Source organism: Drosophila simulans, chromosome 3L (assembly GCF_016746395.2).
Source record: "Drosophila simulans strain w501 chromosome 3L, Prin_Dsim_3.1, whole genome shotgun sequence".
Lineage (NCBI taxonomy): Eukaryota > Metazoa > Arthropoda > Insecta > Diptera > Drosophilidae > Drosophila > Drosophila simulans.
This window is the reverse complement of record NC_052522.2, coordinates 10846061-10863138: the sequence shown is the minus strand read 5'-3', so window position 1 is coordinate 10863138 and position 17078 is coordinate 10846061. Positions and strand designations below refer to the sequence as shown.

The 17078-nt window shown below is 43.2% G+C and overlaps 8 protein-coding genes across 8 annotated transcripts; 4 read left to right on the top strand and 4 right to left on the bottom strand.

The window, feature by feature from the left end:
• The first annotated feature begins 74 nt into the window (after nt 1-74).
• Nucleotides 75-1114, top strand: LOC6737609. Its single transcript, XM_016169786.2, has 3 exons — nt 75-416; nt 535-743; nt 806-1114. Exons 1-3 carry the CDS (start codon nt 220-222, stop codon nt 979-981), a joined length of 582 nt encoding a protein of 193 aa, XP_016031388.1. The 5' UTR covers nt 75-219; the 3' UTR covers nt 982-1114.
• LOC6737608 (protein suppressor of underreplication) lies at nt 1046-4766 on the bottom strand. The gene is made up of 4 exons (XM_002084404.4): nt 4439-4766; nt 4021-4220; nt 3776-3954; nt 1046-3689 (listed from the first exon to the last, which is right to left on the bottom strand). The coding sequence occupies exons 1-4, from the start codon at nt 4764-4766 to the stop codon at nt 1532-1534; spliced, it is 2865 nt and encodes a 954-aa protein (XP_002084440.1). The 3' UTR covers nt 1046-1531.
• Nucleotides 4767-4786: 20 nt separating this feature from the next.
• LOC6737607 lies at nt 4787-5201 on the bottom strand. The gene has a single exon (XM_002084403.4). It carries the CDS (start codon nt 4991-4993, stop codon nt 4787-4789), a length of 207 nt encoding a protein of 68 aa, XP_002084439.1. The 5' UTR covers nt 4994-5201.
• A 192-nt stretch (nt 5202-5393) lies between these two features.
• LOC6737606 lies at nt 5394-7413 on the top strand. Its single transcript, XM_002084402.4, has 5 exons — nt 5394-5630; nt 5690-6689; nt 6746-6960; nt 7023-7231; nt 7309-7413. Exons 1-5 carry the CDS (start codon nt 5491-5493, stop codon nt 7356-7358), a joined length of 1614 nt encoding a protein of 537 aa, XP_002084438.1. The 5' UTR covers nt 5394-5490; the 3' UTR covers nt 7359-7413.
• Nucleotides 7414-7472: 59 nt separating this feature from the next.
• LOC6737605 (immediate early response 3-interacting protein 1) lies at nt 7473-8005 on the top strand. Its single transcript, XM_002084401.4, has 3 exons — nt 7473-7678; nt 7745-7843; nt 7906-8005. The coding sequence occupies exons 1-3, from the start codon at nt 7591-7593 to the stop codon at nt 7959-7961; spliced, it is 243 nt and encodes an 80-aa protein (XP_002084437.1). The 5' UTR covers nt 7473-7590; the 3' UTR covers nt 7962-8005.
• Nucleotides 7917-8603, bottom strand: LOC6737604 (biogenesis of lysosome-related organelles complex 1 subunit 2). The gene has a single exon (XM_002084400.4). The coding sequence runs from the start codon at nt 8493-8495 to the stop codon at nt 8016-8018; it is 480 nt and encodes a 159-aa protein (XP_002084436.3). The 5' UTR covers nt 8496-8603; the 3' UTR covers nt 7917-8015.
• A 284-nt stretch (nt 8604-8887) lies between these two features.
• Nucleotides 8888-10623, top strand: LOC6737603 (uncharacterized protein YER152C). The gene is made up of 4 exons (XM_002084399.4): nt 8888-9185; nt 9250-9371; nt 9436-9737; nt 9803-10623. Exons 1-4 carry the CDS (start codon nt 9024-9026, stop codon nt 10471-10473), a joined length of 1257 nt encoding a protein of 418 aa, XP_002084435.1. The 5' UTR covers nt 8888-9023; the 3' UTR covers nt 10474-10623.
• On the bottom strand, nt 10487-16071 carry LOC6737602 (proton-coupled amino acid transporter-like protein CG1139). Its single transcript, XM_016171292.3, has 7 exons — nt 15743-16071; nt 12446-12599; nt 12195-12381; nt 11504-12129; nt 11265-11440; nt 11046-11201; nt 10487-10987 (listed from the first exon to the last, which is right to left on the bottom strand). Exons 2-7 carry the CDS (start codon nt 12595-12597, stop codon nt 10896-10898), a joined length of 1389 nt encoding a protein of 462 aa, XP_016031387.1. The 5' UTR covers nt 12598-12599; nt 15743-16071; the 3' UTR covers nt 10487-10895.
• Nucleotides 16072-17078: the final 1007 nt, after the last annotated feature.

Sequence of the window (17078 nt, the reverse complement as noted above, 5' to 3'; positions counted from 1 at the left end):
GAAAGTCTTAACCCCATAGTGTACACCCCTCATACCAACAAAACTCCCCACGAAAGAAGTATTATATACATATATACCCTTTTCCAGCCGCCACTGTACTTAAGATCCCTTTTTGTTTATCAGAATCTTTGTGGTGAATTCAGTGGCACATGTTGTTCATTTGAAATTCGAATAGTCCACCATATACACACAATAATCGCCAGTCGACGTCTGAAATCCATGATGCACACACCCCGCCTGTCGAATATTAAGCGGGCATCGGTGCTCCTCGTCGCCGCCCTGCTGCTCTATGTCTTCGTCTTCTCCAGTGGCTATCAGAAGTACCAGATCGAGGGCATTATCAAGCGGAGTCAACCGGAAAAGGTCTGGGAGTATGTGGCGGATTTTAACAAGATGCGGCTGCTCAATCCCACCATGTAAGGAAAACTCTTTCTTCAAACTTGCGATCCATACAAACGGAGTTACTAGAGCAGCTACAAGTTCCGCATTCTTCAGTTTATACGATAATTAACTATTTCCCCCCATCACACACAGTTTAAACTTCAAGATCCTCGCTGATCATGGCCACGCCCACGACTGGCGCTACACGGTGCAATACACAGAGAGGCTATCCCATTGGCCGTACTGGCTGAATACGGCCACGGCCAAGTACGTGGTCACCAAGTCAATGCCCGGAGTATCGCCCGTGGCCTATGCCATCAAGTCCACGCATCAGACCTGCTTCTTTGCCGGATTCTACTGCCGTAAGATTAGGCGGAAGTGAATATGTATGCCCTCGCTAATCGTAAATGAATCTCTATTGCAGTACAATCACTGAGTGAATTCACGTTTAGGAACTCGAATGGTGATACCCTGGCCCAGGAGAACATACAGTATCAGTGTCCACCACTCTTGGGCGGCATGTGCAGGCGGGAACTGGAGTTCCAGCGCCAGGCGGTGATGCACAACTTAACGATAATATTCGGAAAACAGAGAGGATAGCATAGAAGGACTTAATTGACTTACCTACCAAATATCTTAATTGCTAATTAAACACACAACACTACATTTTTAAATGTTAACCATTCGTTTATTTAATGATGATACAAAATTACATGGTACTTGCTTCCAAAAACGATAGCTTTCGTTACTTTAAAATTGTTGAATACACTTTGAATGCGTATTGAAATAATTTAACAAAAAAACACGCCTTACTATTGGCATCAATGAGAAACTAGATAAACCTCTGAACTAATAATTTACCAATTATATCTACTTACAAGATACGCATACGCTATTATGCAGTGTCTTTTTAATTTTATGGTAAAGTACAATTCAAAATGGGCACACGAAGTAGAATTCTAACTAAATTGGCTAGTTAATGGCTCAGATTAATTTGCTTTTACAATCTACTAAATAGTCATTCGTCCATTTTTTGGATGCTGTTAACTTTTGCTTGGCTTTTGATTTCGTACTATACGTTATATATTCATGTTCCAATGATTGGATTTGATTTGAATTGGATTTTGTCATCTTAGTTGATTGCTGATCATCACTTGAACAGTTCCAGTCGCTTTCTTTTGGTCGGTCCTGATGCTCCACCACTTCTCGCCGATCGCGTTTGACACGCAGCTGCACTTGTGGATGAATTAACCGGCGTACTTGGTGCACTGACCGACTCCACGGAGCTGGTCTGTGAGCCTACTCCGCCGAAGACCGAGCCAAACCAGCGTGTTAGCTTCGTGGCCTGCGTGGATTTAGCAGCCTGTCTCGGAGATTTGGGTGACTTGCGCAGCGATGCGACAATGGAGTTGCGATTACCATTGGAGGGTTGCGTTCTCTCCTGGGTAATTCCGGAACCTATCAAGTAATTGGTGATTTTATTGGCCTGCGACGGCCTGACGGACGGTTGATCCGGTTGCACGGGCGAGACCTCGCCAGAGGAGTTCAACCGCATGCGACTGCCAAACTGGCCATTGTTCGTTATCTCGAAGAAGTCATCTTCCAGCAGGGTTCTTCTCCTCTGCGTAATCGTAGGCGTTGCATCATCCTTCTGGGTCAGTGGCAAGGTTGGCAAGACTTTGGGACTAGTTTTCGTCGACTGCTGTTGTCGTGGCTCGAACATTTGCTCCAGGATATCCAAGCACGAGCGATCTCGCTTCTTTTTTGGCACTGATATATTTACATTCGCGTGTTGCTGCTGAAACTGCTTAACCTCAGAGCCAAAGATCTTAAAGCCTTCGAAGGGCGACGAGGGTCGCGGTTGCGCCAGCGGAATCTGGGAGTGATCCGAGGATATGCTAAACAGATCTGGAGATTTGTTGGCACTCCTCTTGGCCGGTGGTAGACCCAATCCTCCGCCAAAACTTGAATTAACGGACGTCACGGGTTTGCGTTTTCTTTTCAAAGCCTTGGTGCGACGACTCTGCGATGGATCCTGCGGCGAACTCTCATCGTGGGAGCTGTTGATCACCACTGTCTCAACTTGATCTTTGTGAAGCGGAATAGCCACCACCTCGGAGTCGTTGAGCAAGTTATGAGTAGACGGCAGCGTTAGAAGCATTGGAGTTTGTTGAGGTGTGAAGGGCACACGGAAAGCAGGCGACTCAATGGCATCCAAATTGTCTGGTATTCGCTGAGCACATTGCATGTACTCCGACGACAAGGAGCTGCCACTGAGAACTTGAGGAGTAGATGGCAAGGGGTTTGAATCCGGCTTAGTCGTTGTCTTTCCCAAATCTTCAGTCATAGTTTTGCATTTTTTCGGACGTCCAGGCTTTCGTTTCGGAGTTTCTTGAGCAGGTTTGTCCACCGTCTTCTGTTTCTTTTCCTGCTCGGCTTTAGACTTAGGCTCCTGCTTCACTTTTCGTTTGCTACTCCTGGGCGTTTGGGTCCCCTCAATCTTGACTCTCCTTGGAAAGTTACGCTTGACATCATCCAATGTGCGGTGTTTCAAGTACTTGCTGTTTAGTTTTGTTTCAGCGGATCGTGTTAGGCGCTGCATTCCCCTTGTGGCTGGACGACCCACATCCACTGGGCTCACCGTGCGCTTTTTCACATTTTTTCTTCTAACTGAGGGCTCTGTTTTCGGTGTTACGATCGCAGTAGTGGTTCTAGACGGTGGTGGCGTGCTTAGATTATCTAGGGAACACCTTAAAATTCGAACATTGAGTCTCCTTGTCTTGGGTGTTAGATGAACGGTGGCCGCACGAGTTCTCTTCCTTGGCGGCATCGCTTCATCATCCTCTTCGGAATCGGTGAGATCAGCTTTTTTGCGCGGCGACGTTTGCTTGTTATATTTTTTCTTTGATTTCGTCTTAGGCGATTCATTTAATGAGGGCGTTCGATTTGGCGGAGTATTTGGAGGTGTTACAATCTCACAATCATCGCTGGATACAACTAATACCGGGTTTTGATCTGCACCAGGTTCTACTGTTAGGGGTTCATCGTCAGATTCGGAGGACTCGAATATCAGCGGTGACATTGCCACATCATCTACACTGTCCGATTCTTCAAAGAGCCCAGTTTTATTTTGCTGAGCCGGATTGTTTTCTATGGAAGCGATTGTAGAGCAAACCTCTGAGCCGCTTATTGTGCTCTGGCTGTTTTTTGAGGCCAACCAGAGATTCAGATTGTGTTTGTATTGCTCCGGTGCGACAAGAGGCAGCAACTTGTCGAATTGATGACGGAAACGACGCAGACGAAAGTCTCTACAAATTATATAAGTTAATTTAATATGCAACTGACTATTCCGATCTAATGCAACAGTGACTCTGATCGTTGCTGGGTCACCTACTTGATGTACTCGCTGAGGAATCCCCGCTGCTTGTAGTATTCCTCGAGATCTATGCGCTTGCTGAATACCTCCTTCGGATCTGGCAGGTGGAATTTACGATCGAAGCTCGCAAAGCTTTTGTACTGATGCTCCAGTCGGCCGCCCAACCGTAGAACATTGTAGAGCAACCTAACGTCGGACTGCAGAGAGAGAGAAACCACATAAGCTATAATGATATAAACTAAATTATGAATGCAATGCCTCACCGTAATGTCAACACTGGAGATAAGAACGTTCACCCGTCCCTCGAATTGCTTCAGCAGCATGGAAGTGCAAAAGCTGTTGTTCAGCGAGTGCCCTCGATTATCCACCATAATGTAGTCGAACTTGAGGCGACTGAGATCTCCAATGCTCCGTAGTTGGCTCCATTTTGCCAGGTAAACGCTGTGCGGGGATTCGGTGGTATCTGAAAAGGCAGAAAGTGAAAGGGTTGTGAAGTAATCTTATTGAATAGGTTGCAATTTTAAATGGAACTGCCTTATTTCGTAATAATGTGAAATTACGATAAAACGAGTTAGGGATTAATCATGAATGTGATTCATTTACAAATAATGCACACAAAAATTATTTTAAGTAATATTCTTTAGAACTTATCAACTAATCCATATAAATATTAGGAATTACCTTGCACCCCCTGAATGATGTACACCTGGAGGTCAGTGAGAGTGTCCAAATGGAATCGCCAACCGGTGAGCAGTTGCTCATCGTTCTGAAGCACCACAAGTGTTTTTTTGGCGGGTGGTAGGGCACTTAGAAGTGCCGCCACCGTAGCGACCTTTCCAAGGCCACTCTCATCATTAAGGATGCAGTATTCCCGTTTGGACAGACGATCGTAGACGAAACGGACAGCATCCAGTTGGAAGCTCTTGAGGTACTGCGTCACGTGGCTTGTGACCAGTGTCTCCTCCGAGAGCCGCAACTCCGGCGTTTGCTCGGATACAAAGTGATACATGATCCTTCAGAGATTTCGAATCAATGGTGTGCGTGATGCAGGGCCAGATAAATGGCCACCAGGATGTAGAATAGTTGCAGGTACGAGAAGATCACGAACATCGAGAATGAACCAATTATCATCTTTCGCGCCGCAGACGGCCCATCGAATTCGATATTCTCCGGATGCAGTATGTCCACCACGTTGTAGTTGTTGTTGATGATGACAGGATGTTGGATCTCGTACATGGGTTAAAACTGGGTAAACTTCAGTGTTTTCGGAGGACAATTATTGTCCCTTTTAGGAAATTGGGTTAAGCGCTGTTGGTCATGGCGGGGGCGCGGGAAAAGGCTTAACAATCGAACAAGAAGAAAATATTATTTTTGGCTCCAATTTTATTTCACCATTCACACAGAACCGGCTGCGTCTTGTTGGCGCGATCAGCTGTTGGACGTTGACAGTGTTGGCAAACGAAGCAATGGCTAGAAATAGCCAAAAGAGAGGCTTCTTTTGATAAATAGCAAAATATTATAGAAACTTACTGAACTAACAAGGATTAGTAAAATACATTAGGTTGGAAACCTAAAATGTTTCTTAATTAAATTATTTGTTCTGCCAACTCAAGCCTTGTGTAAGGGATTCATTTTTATAGCTACATTTAGCTCATCACTGTTGCAGCTGTTGTGATTTTGTTTGCGGTTTGTTCCGCACGGTATTTGTATAAATTTATTCAGACTAAATTGCCATGGCTGTTGCAAAGAAGGAAAAGTCTGAGGCAAAAAAGAAAAGCCCTGGAAAGGGAAAACAGGAGAAAGCCAAAGTTGTTCCTGTCACACCGCCACCAAATGTAAAACAACGAACTGTGGTTACTCCTTGGCGAGACACGTGCGTAGACCAAAAGTAGAAACAAACCCAATCCGTTGATAAATACATTACATTTTCAGGCTGGAATTTAATACAACGTACAAATGGTTGTTTGGCAAGTCCAACACACCTGCCACATGGCGTCAAGCACTCAGTAAAATCCGCATTTGGTGTCTGCGAAGAGGAAATCTCTGCCCGGCAGCGGTTTTGGCCACATCGGTGCTCGTTCAGGCGCAATTGGAGGACAAGGAGGGCAGCGCCAAAATACAGGATACCTATGCCAGTGCCTTTACACGATTCTACAACTTTATGTCCTCCATTATCCAGGGACACAACATGACCAGCATGTACGAAACGGCCAAGGAACTGGGCCTCCAGTCGTTCATCGTTGATCTGCGTCACTTGTGCGCCCATGGACAGGAGCTGCCGCCTGTGGAGGTGCTGCGAAACACCTCGGTTCATTGTCTGGAGTGGCTGCGCACCTACTACTGGTTGCCACACATGGAAACCATGTCCAATTTGGATGCGGGCAAACTGCACCGCAAAGACAAGCTTAAGTTTGAAAAGGCTGTGACAGATCTACTGGAGATCTATGATCTGACCCTGGAGTGCCATATCAAGGGAGCTGAGAAGCTAAAGGCCATCAGCAAGCTAAAATCCAGTGGTGAATTCAATAAGATTCGAGTCTACTCCTCCAGCAAGAAGGCGAAGACATCGAAAGAAATTCTGAGTGCTGTGTTAGGTGATCTAAGTGCGCTGGTCAAAAAGGAATCCTCATCGATGAAGGATCTGCTGGACATATATACGAAATGCCTGCTTAAAATGGAATACTTCCTTGGCGTTGGCCTGCAAATCGACGACGACGAGGATGCCATCATTGCAGCCACACAGGGACTCTTCCGTCTATTGGCCGTGCAGGGATATACCGAAAAGGTTTTTTTGGCCCTAGTTCAACTGGCTGAAAACCAAAACGAGTCGGACCAAAGGCGATTGGGAGCCAGCTACTGGGCAAAGAAAATGTTGGAAACTTTTGGGATGCTGTTCCGTATGAAGCGCATGTACAAAGCCGAACTGGATTTGGTTGGTATAAATAATTATATAGAAACGATGACCACTAAATATTCTTTATTTTCCAGAACGATAAACTGAAACCAGCGGTGTTTGCCACTCTAAACACGGATCAAATTTCAAAGACAATGCGCAGTCTGTTAGTACACTCAAATGTGGATCTCTCGGTTACCCTTGTTTTTGGCGATAATCCCAAAAAGTCCAGGTCTTTGGTTTTTGATCGCGATTTTATTAAGCAGCGTGTCAATGCATTTAGCAATTTCTCAGCGCCCATTCTAAAAGGGTAGGCATACATTTGTTTTGGATTTCATTGATTTTGGAATAATAAGATAAACATTTTCTTAGATTAATACCGCTCGCAGATCCTCCATACACCAAGACGCAAGCTGAGGATTTAACCAAACTCTGCGATGCACCGCTGGAAGAATTTTATGATGAGGAAGCCATGGAAGAAGAGGAGAGCAACAATCAAGACTATTTGGAACAATTTTTGGGACAAGCAGCTCAAGGCAAAGAGAATACATCAGAATGGGGAGTTTGGAAATTAGACAAGCGTAAGTTTTGATTTGACGTAACATTTGTGTATTGAAAATTAATTAATTATCGCTCTTACTGTAATTGCTATTTCCAGATACCGATTGGCCCAAGTGTGCATTGGGTGTGCTGCCTTGGGCTCAATAAATACGCAGATTAATATTAAATAAAGTAAATAATAAAAATCAGTACTAGATCCAGATTTGAATTTTTATTTGGCGCGCATTTTTTTTTCCATATAACCATTTATCATTCACACCGAGCACCAACAATCAGATGATTCTGCGTTCGTAGTGAATGGCAGTCGGCATCACTGACGTCAACAATTATTGGTGATTTTGGTTTATTTTGATGTAAATAGTAATAACTCGGCGCAAATATGTTTACTTTGTGGACACTGATTGAATCCTCACTCTTGTGCCTGAATGCGGTGTGCATTCTGCACGAGGAGCGCTTTCTGGCCAAGTGTAAGTTCTCATATAAATTTTTTGCTTCCAATGCCACGATGTTCATGTTTTTGGCACACTTTTCAGTTGGCTGGGGACGACAAGCGGGCCAGCAGGACTTTGGAGCACCTACGGCCAAGAATCAGGTGCTAAACCTCATTCGTTCCATACGCACAGTGGCCAAGAGTGAGTACCATATTACTAAGTTTCTATAAACATGATTGGTTCACCATTTCCCATTCTTTCAGTTCCCTTGATATTCCTTAACATAATTGCGATTATATTTAAACTATTACTTGGTTGACATAGAATCTAATATAATAAATGTGTACCATAAAGCCCTTTTAATGGAGAAGTCTTATTGTGCCACTTGACCTCCTCCGGATTTTCTTTGTAGCACGCACTTGACGCGATTTTCTAGGGCTATGCTGTATGCGTCCAGTTTATAGGCCGCCGCCTCCAACTTGTCGACGGTGTCGGAAATTTCATCGATTTGCTGCATCATCGGAGCTAATTGCTGAAACTTGAGGCTCAATTCACTGGTCGAAGTATTCAGATTTTCGGCAATCTGCCGCATATCCTTGTACTTGGCAATCGTAGCCTTGTTCATCTCCTCCAGCAGCTTGTAATCCTCCAGCGGAGCGTTCAGTTCGTGGGTGATGTACTCCTCCGTTTTGTTGAACATTTTCGTGGCCAAACGACTGAGATTGGGGTCGTGTCGTGTCAGTGCCTCGAAACTGGAGGCGCTGGACAACGTAGGTCCGTGTTGTGGGGAGTCCGGAAGAAGGTTGGAATCTTGTGCCACAGCGGCAGCAGCGCTAGTTGTGGGTTTATCCATAGTCTTTCCAATGAAGTTGCAATACGATTTTCCGAGTTTTCCAAAAACAATGTAATGTTTGCAATCAGCTGATGTCTGCGTTTCGATGGGAATGGAAATTGCAAGTGGATTGCTTGACATTCGCATCGAAACGCGTATAAATATACTTAGTCTATCGGCACTCGAACGTTTAATACCCTATATTAAGCTTTTAAAAAATAACAGCATAGACAAGATTACTATTCTGGGAAGACTGTTGTTATAATGATTCTATACCTATATAGATATCTTAAAACAAATATATGTATTAGTTATGACGTAAAAGACGTAATAGATTATTATAGTTACTGAATCATATTAATATTGGGGCAAATACTAACATCCTATAGCTTTTCATTAATCTGGAAAACGTCGTGCCTCCATATGCTACAACTAATAGGTATGAAATGACGAGCACTAAAAAGTTAGATCTATTCACATTTTGTACAATAAATGCAAGTACACATCGCTTAGATAAGGCATAAGTATGCCAAGAACAGAACGTTAAACATGTTGAAATCTAGTCAAGATCGCAAGCTAAAACACCTTTTCGATGGCGGTGATTGGAATGTGTACGCTCCGGACATCCTAAATCTCGGAGTGGGTGCTCCAGGAACAGATCTCCTGACCGCCAACTGTGATAGCTTCCGGACGGCCACAGATCATTGTCTGGTGGGTACGACTCTTACGCAATACCCTCTTAATAACGACCGTTGTTGGTTGGTTCCCTTTGCAGGAACGCGAAAAGCTGGAAAATCAGTCGCTGATTTTCCAATATGGACCAACAAGTGGAACATTCGAGGTGCGACGCGAGATCTCCACCTATTTCACCGAAATGTTTAAAAGCCCCGTCAATTGGTAGTCTTATATGATTTTGCAATCTTATTCTATATCTTATTAATATCGTGGTTTCGATTTTCAGTGAGGATTTGATAATAACCACAGGAGCAACACATGGCCTTCACCTACTTTTGTCCACAATGTTGGACTTTGAGGGTTTCGTATTCGTGGATGAGTACACCTATATGATTGCTTTAGATAGTATAAAACACTTTAGCACTCTGACTATAGTTCCCGTAAAGCTCAACGATGATGGCGTGGATCTGAAGGATCTTGAAGAGCAGGTCTCCAAACGACGCTTTCAATCGAAAAAGAAGGAGTTCTGGGGAATCTACTATACGATACCAACGTATCATAATCCCACGGGGATTCTATTCTCGCCAGGTAGGTTCCAGAGTATTTTATGTACTTTTAAACTATTTTTATCATTTTATGTATGATTTCTATAGAGGTCTGTCGTGGAATCGTGAAACTTGCTAGGAATTATGATTTCCTTGTCGTCTGCGATGATGTTTATAATATCCTTAGCTATGGCGAAAAGCCCAAACACAGCCGACTGTTGTCCTATGATGACAGAAAAGATGCCGACTTCGCAGGACATGTTATCTCCAATGGTAGTTTTTCCAAGATTCTGGGTCCTGGAGTTCGTCTGGGCTGGCTTGAGGTTCCTCCGCGGCTGAAACCTATTATAGATGGAAGTGGATTTGCCAATAGTGGTGGATGCTTTAACAACTACACGTCTGGGATTGTGGGCAGTCTCTTTGAGCTGAAGCTGGCCCAGAAGCAAATAGCTGTGTTCTATGAGGCTTATAAGGAGCGAATGCTGGCCACCACGCAGGTGCTTCGAGATGAGCTGCCCGACTGCTGCAAGTTGGTCAGCCCCACGGGCGGATACTTCATCTGGGTGCGGCTACCGGATCGATTGGACTGCCGAGAGTTTCTCCAGTACTGCGTGGAAAATCATAAGATCTACTTTATCGTAGGAACACGCTTCTCTGCGGATGGCCAAAGTGGCAAACAGTTCTTCCGCCTGTCCATCGCCTTCTATCCGAAGGCAAAGTTGGTGGATGGTGCTAGAAGACTTTGCAACGCACTTAAGGATTACATAGCCCAGCAATAGATTCCCCATGGCGTATCTTAATATGGCAAAATGTGTTTATTATTGTGGTTAACTGCTATCGTACTTTAAATATGACTTAAAAAGATGTGACTGTGCACTAAACTACTTATCAAGAAGCTATCTACTATATAAAGAGATATATGATATACACACGTTTGTTGTACAGATTCTTGGGCATGACGCTTAAAATATCACAAATCTGTTAAATTCTATACAAATACACAACAATTAGTTCAGAGTATAACTTTACACATAAACAGTGGATCTCAGCTCAACTGTAACTACATCCCTAGTTGTATCTGCATCTTGTCATTTGTGCTGCGCTGCGAATGTTTACAGATTTCAATATCTTTCGATTGCTCATAATACTTTCGCTTGAATTGGAATGCCCGCTGGCGGATTTAGGTTCTCGCATAAGCAAACTACTCGGAAAAGGTCAGCACGATCTCCTTGAGTGAGGTATACGTGCCGATAACCAAGCCCAGGATGCCCACAATGATCAGCACAAAGTTGCCTGCAAGGATTTTTGGTTAGTAAATAGATGTCTATGGCTATTTAATCAGAACACTCACTTAACACCAGCCAGACCTTTGCAAAACCCTTCGTATTGTACCAATGTGTGCAGATCTGGATGAGTGCCGGGAAAGCCAGACCCAAAGCGGAGAGGCACAGTGCTCCAAACAGGGAGATGAACAGTTCCAGGTTGGGAATGGCCACTGCCAGGAGGACTACGGAAAAAAGGGATATGAATATAACTGGCAAAGAATATATTTAGGGAATACCAGACTTACAGGTGATCAGGACGAGGCCAGTTCGCACTGCGTACTCCCAAAACAGGGCATTCCGTTGGGCACCCAGGCGCTTGGCCACATAGTCATTCCAGGTGATATCAATGGCCACATAGCAGGCCAATCCATGGGTTATGTAAATGGCAAAGGCCAGCATGCCCTTGACGCACATGGAAAGGCTTAAAGGAGACACATTTAATAGTCAGTATAATTCGGATATAACTTGTTAGTTAGTAGCTTACACTTCGTGCTCCGGCATGTTTAGTGTGATGGAACCCAGCACCGCAGATCCATAGTTGAGATAACCAAAGAGACCCATGCCCACGTAGAGGAACACAATGAGCACCATGGATACGTTGAGGACTCCACAGCTGCCGCCGAACTTCTGCGGGGTCTTCATCTCGTTCTCCAGGGGCAGGATTACACCGATGGCTTCCAGGGCAAACAAGACGGTGCCGAAGAAGAGCGGGAAGTTCGAGGGTTTTCCAAAGGCATCCTTGCCCTCTGTGGTGACTGGCTCGCGGAAGATGTAGTAGCAAATGATGCCGAAGGATACCATCGTAATGGCGTTGGCCAGCGTGGAGAACGGAGCCAGATACTTAAGATTCCGCACCCAGTTGATGAGGATCAGGGGCAGCAGTATGATGATCATGCAGAGTCGCACATCGATGCTCGTATCGGCCACTGCATCCACAATGGCCTTAATGTTGGACGCCACGAAGACCACGTAAACGCAACAGGTGCCCAGTTGATAGATTAGCAGGAAGGTGTTAACCACTGTGCCAATGTAGGGAGCAAAAACCCGGAAGCATTTTGGGCCTTCACCCATTGCCGTCTCCGCCACCATTGGATAATTCATGCTGGGCATCTGTTATGGAGATAGCGTAGGTATTAATCTGGATTAACTAACTTCAGGATCTGTGCGTAACCCACCTTCTTCCTGCGGCACAGTTCATACTGAGCCTTGACCAGCTGGTGAATGCAGAAGGTGCAAATGAATCCAATGACAATCGTACCAATGGATCCGGTGATATAACCGGAGTTACGAAAGGCATTTGGCATGGCCAGAATTCCTGTGCCCAGCGAACCCTTTAGCAAATGGAACAGCGTTTCCGAGTTCCTTAAAAATATTATATTATTATATTTTTTTATTTTTCAGGAATTATCTTCAGATCTTTGCTTACGTGGTGGGATGCTCCACATCGCGATGGTGATAGGGATTGTAGTCGGGATCCTTGGTCACTACGGCCTTGTTCTTCTGACCCTTCTCCGCCAGCTCCAATTTGTCCGGATGATCGCCGACGTAAGCGGAATTGCTGTGTCCATTCTTGGTCATGACTTTTAAGCAAAAATATTTATTAATTAATAGAGTATAAATACTTTAGAAAAAATTAAGCTCTAAGGCCCACTCCCTTAAAGAATAGTGACTCCTTCGAAATCTACCGCATATCTACAGCTGTATCTGTATCTTTATATGTATCCGTTTTGCATTTGTATCTGCATCTGCATCTGTGGCGCAACAAGTGCGTGATGTGCACGGTGCGCGTTGCTCTGAAAATAGTTTGCGCCGCTGACATATTTCTAAATTGAAAGCAGACTGCGGCAAATGTCAAGTTCAGTGCCAGCGAATCATTGCCCCGATTTTCGAATCCGACTGCCTCAATTCCTCGTGCTGCCCCCTTACGGATTTTAGGGTATTACGGGTATTACGAGTACCTGGGCATTACAAGTATCGTGCGGCGTTCTGAGACGTGCTAAAATAGAATAGAAGCGAACAACAAAGGCCAATTTTAGTGTCACTTGTCTGTAGAATCGGACTTTGTTGTTCGCCACCGCCCACCGCCCACCGCCCCTCGCTTAATTGGAAAAAATATGTATTCGTGTGACAACGGACAATTTGAGACTTTACGGCTTCCAGTTAAGATAATCTCATCTGTCCGAGAGATATGGAAATTTTGGCAAATTACGCCAACTTTTTTCGGTTCTCAATGGCTCGTTTAACGAGCGTGTCTCTTGCAATTGCCTTCATTGATATTATATCAGCAGATCAGACGACATATAACATGAGTCGAGTTGAGTCCCCATCTGCCTTATAGGCCACCCAGATCTGGTCTATAACCTGAATGACTCTCTGCATAATCTCAAGTACGGCGGCTTTTTCTCCGTACCTCCGACAAAGTCTCAGATATGCGGAAGTCATTAACCGATCTATGGGCAGCTCTTGACGTTGATTACACTAAATTGACTTTTGGGAACACATGAGTAATGGCTCTACATGGGAAAACTATGCTAAATAATTTATTTATGAATGGAATAATTGCTGCATTGCATAGCTAATGATTAAGTGGGAAATACTGAAATTCCTATAGAAAAGATTTCAAAAACAATAGTATTCATCAATGAGCACAACTGGGCGTATGCGCAATGTGCTCATAGTAAAAACTATGAAATTTTAGGAAATATATATAATTTCACTTATTTCATACTTTTGTTGGGGAAATTCTTTACTAATTATGTCATTATTCAGATAACTTTCTAATAGTCTAATTCCGGCTTACGCGTTATTGGTGGTATCACCACCAAAAATAGATAAAGTCTAGACTAGACGCAAAATCGAATTCGCCGAAATAATTTCCATAATTTATTTCAACTATGCTAAAACAAAACAAATCCCCCTAGTTTGTTTTACTAATGAAGTGCAGGCGGTTTTAACTGGATTCGCATCATGTTAATAAATTAATTTTGTGACTGTGCCGATTTGCAATTTGTCAATTTGTTTTGACTTGGCCGCAAAATGACTTAGACCTTTCTATTTTCGCTTTTTGTTTTTATTCTCATGCAGCTGCCTAAAAATATATGGTTTTGAAAATTTTGCTTAGCCAAGAATTCCCCACGATGAATCGCTTGGGTTTTTGTTCACGTGAACGCCAGTGGAATATCAATTAAAAAAGCGGCACGCGACTCTCCCGGCTCTCTGTTTTGTTTTTATTTTGTTATTTTGTTATTTTGGCCTTTATTGTGCTTTTATTTACTCACTGTTGTGTTGTGGGCTTTTAGCCGTCTAGACTCGCGAGAGTTAGCCAAGTTCAATGAGCCAGGCCAGTGTATTTGGCCTTTGGCTGCTCCGCAGCGGAATACAAATTTCAATTGTCAGCAGCAGCGACTTTCTGGTTAGCCGCTTTGCTTGTGGATTTGGAATCTCTTGACTTGGCCCAAACGACTTCTAACTGGCTGGCTTCAACCAAAAGACGTCGGCCTTGCTCCGCTTTATCATTTCGTTTTCGAAACTACAGTTTTCCACCGTCTTGGCCCGTCTGACAGTGAATTTCGGTATGGAAAAGTTCTTGGCAATAGCCACATTCCGAGCAGCTGGAAAAGTTTTGTCAGCCAACTGTTTTTTAAAGATCGCAATGTGGTAGCGCAACAACTGCGAGTGCCAGTTTTTTAATGAAATTTTCCACGCAAGGCGATAATTAATTTTGCGTGAGCGAAAGAGAGAGGAAAACGAGTAGAGTTTGAAGTAATACGATTTTTAAAGAGAAAATTATAGTGAGGAAAATGGGCTATCAAATGCAACTATTGAATGTTTATCTCTCTATAAAGTACACCAAAAATTAAATAAATTTTAACTAATTGAGTAAAGCTCCATAACTGGCCTTTTTAAGCTTTGAAAATGCAAGAGTAGTTTTTCAAACCAGTAATTTTCTTAACATCCATGTGCCATTCACTTAACTTGTAGTTGGTAATCTTCTTCAAGAATAGCCAGCTAAATAATTTTATACCAGCGAAGTGCAAATGTCAGTGAAGTCAGCGATCTTTGTGTGTTGCCACACTTCAGCTTGACCAACTGGACGTATGAGTGATGTGGCATGAAAGCCATGTTCCTTATCACACTCTTATGCCGCATATCAGAAAAAAAACTTGCAAATCAAACAAAAGTAGGTGGACTTATAGCTATGCATTGTTAATATTGTTCAAAGACTTGATCACTTATGATTATTATCTGTAAGATATCAATGGTTGGTTGTTGGCAATGACCACTGATGAAAGATAGGATGAACAACAGATTGTAGCGAGGTGTTACATTTTTCTTTAAGCGCTGTGAAAGGACTTGAAACTGTTGACAGAAAGTTGTGTATTCAACTTATCTTAAGATATATATATATAGACTTTATGTCTGCCAAGAAGTGTATCTACTGTGCAAATATTCAAAATGAGCTGAGTCTCATATCTTGAATAGCTTGACAGCACTTTGAAACTTTCGCGAGCAAATTTTGGCAACTCGATCAATAATTTGCGTCAGGCATTTGATGCGCTTCGCTGGCTAAATTTAACTGCAATTAATTGGGTCTTAGTTCACTTAACTTAGCTAAAGTGAACTCAACGATCTGTGCACTCGTGCCCGACTTACTAATTTGCAAAAGTTGCGCGTAGCGACTTCCGCTGACTAATTAGCCCCAAAATATGTATCACTCACTTACCGGTGCTTGTAAAAATAAAACACAATTTTATTTCAATTCAGCAAAAGTAACTGCAATTCTTTGTGTTTAATATCCAAATAATCGAAAATGACGGCTGATTAAACTTTAAGCAACTGGCAATTAGCCGAAACACTCGTTGAAAGAATCAAAACATAAATCTAAATCAACGCCGATCTCGCAACGCCGCGCACTTGTTATACCAGACTATATAATATGTACACTATACACTATGCACACTATACTATGCCTATGCTATATGGTGTATAGTTTGGGTCCGGTGTGGTTGTGTTTGGATCTGCGATGTGATCGTGTTGGCCGCGCGTTAACGACTAAATCAGACCCAACGTGGGTCACCAGTTTTAAGCATCGCGCGAAACGCTGAACGATACTCATACAGTGATTTTCACACAGACAACATTTAGCGACACACAGGGAAACCTCTTGCACACTTGCAGAGTGTCGCATAATGCCATCTAAAATCGGTGGAAAGGGGCTATCAGTTGGTTAAGGGATGCTGGGTTAGCCATTGTGCATCATTGGGATCTCTAGGTATCACCTGGAATTAGCAAAGATTAATTAATGATTTTATACTGGTTAATTTATAGGACATTACATCACTTTGTTACTAATATTTGAAGATTTTTAGTTCTTTAAGTTTCATGCTTTAATCTTCAACTAAATCAAAGGATAAATATACAAATTAATTTCCAGTATATATACTATATATTTTATATAGTTATAGCTTATCGTAGTGTCCCTGGAACTCCAGACTGTTTTTGTTTAATCGAAGTCCTCACTAATTACTTAACCAACGTGCTCAACTAATATTTGTGCAAGTCATTTGGCTCAGTAACGAACTATCTTGTTTATTGACCGTGTATTCTACTTTTGAAATTTGAAATACAAATCTGTGTAAGATCTATTGCCTAACCCTTTTGATAGAAGCCAGATTGCTTCGTTGGGAGTCGGAATCTGCTCTTCCTTAACCAGCTTTCCCTGTTCCCAAACATCAGTGGTTAACCGTTTTTGAGCGTTTTATGATTGTCACTCGACGTGTTTCTCATGTAACCATCGCCATCGAGATGCTCCTTTCTGTCTCCAATACCGCCAAGACCCCCCAGTTCCCCCCCCTCCCAGTCCCCTCCGGCGATCTCCATGATCTGTGGGCCACTTTTTCTGCCTTGGTTAAGAGACGTTGCCAAATATTTGGCCGGGACATTCTCTGGCTTATGGCAAGACGGCAAAAGAACCAGTAACCAGTAACAACTACTATGTCCATTGCAGGCAGTGCAAGACACTTCGATCGACTGGCAATTAACATGTTTTTTTTTTCAGT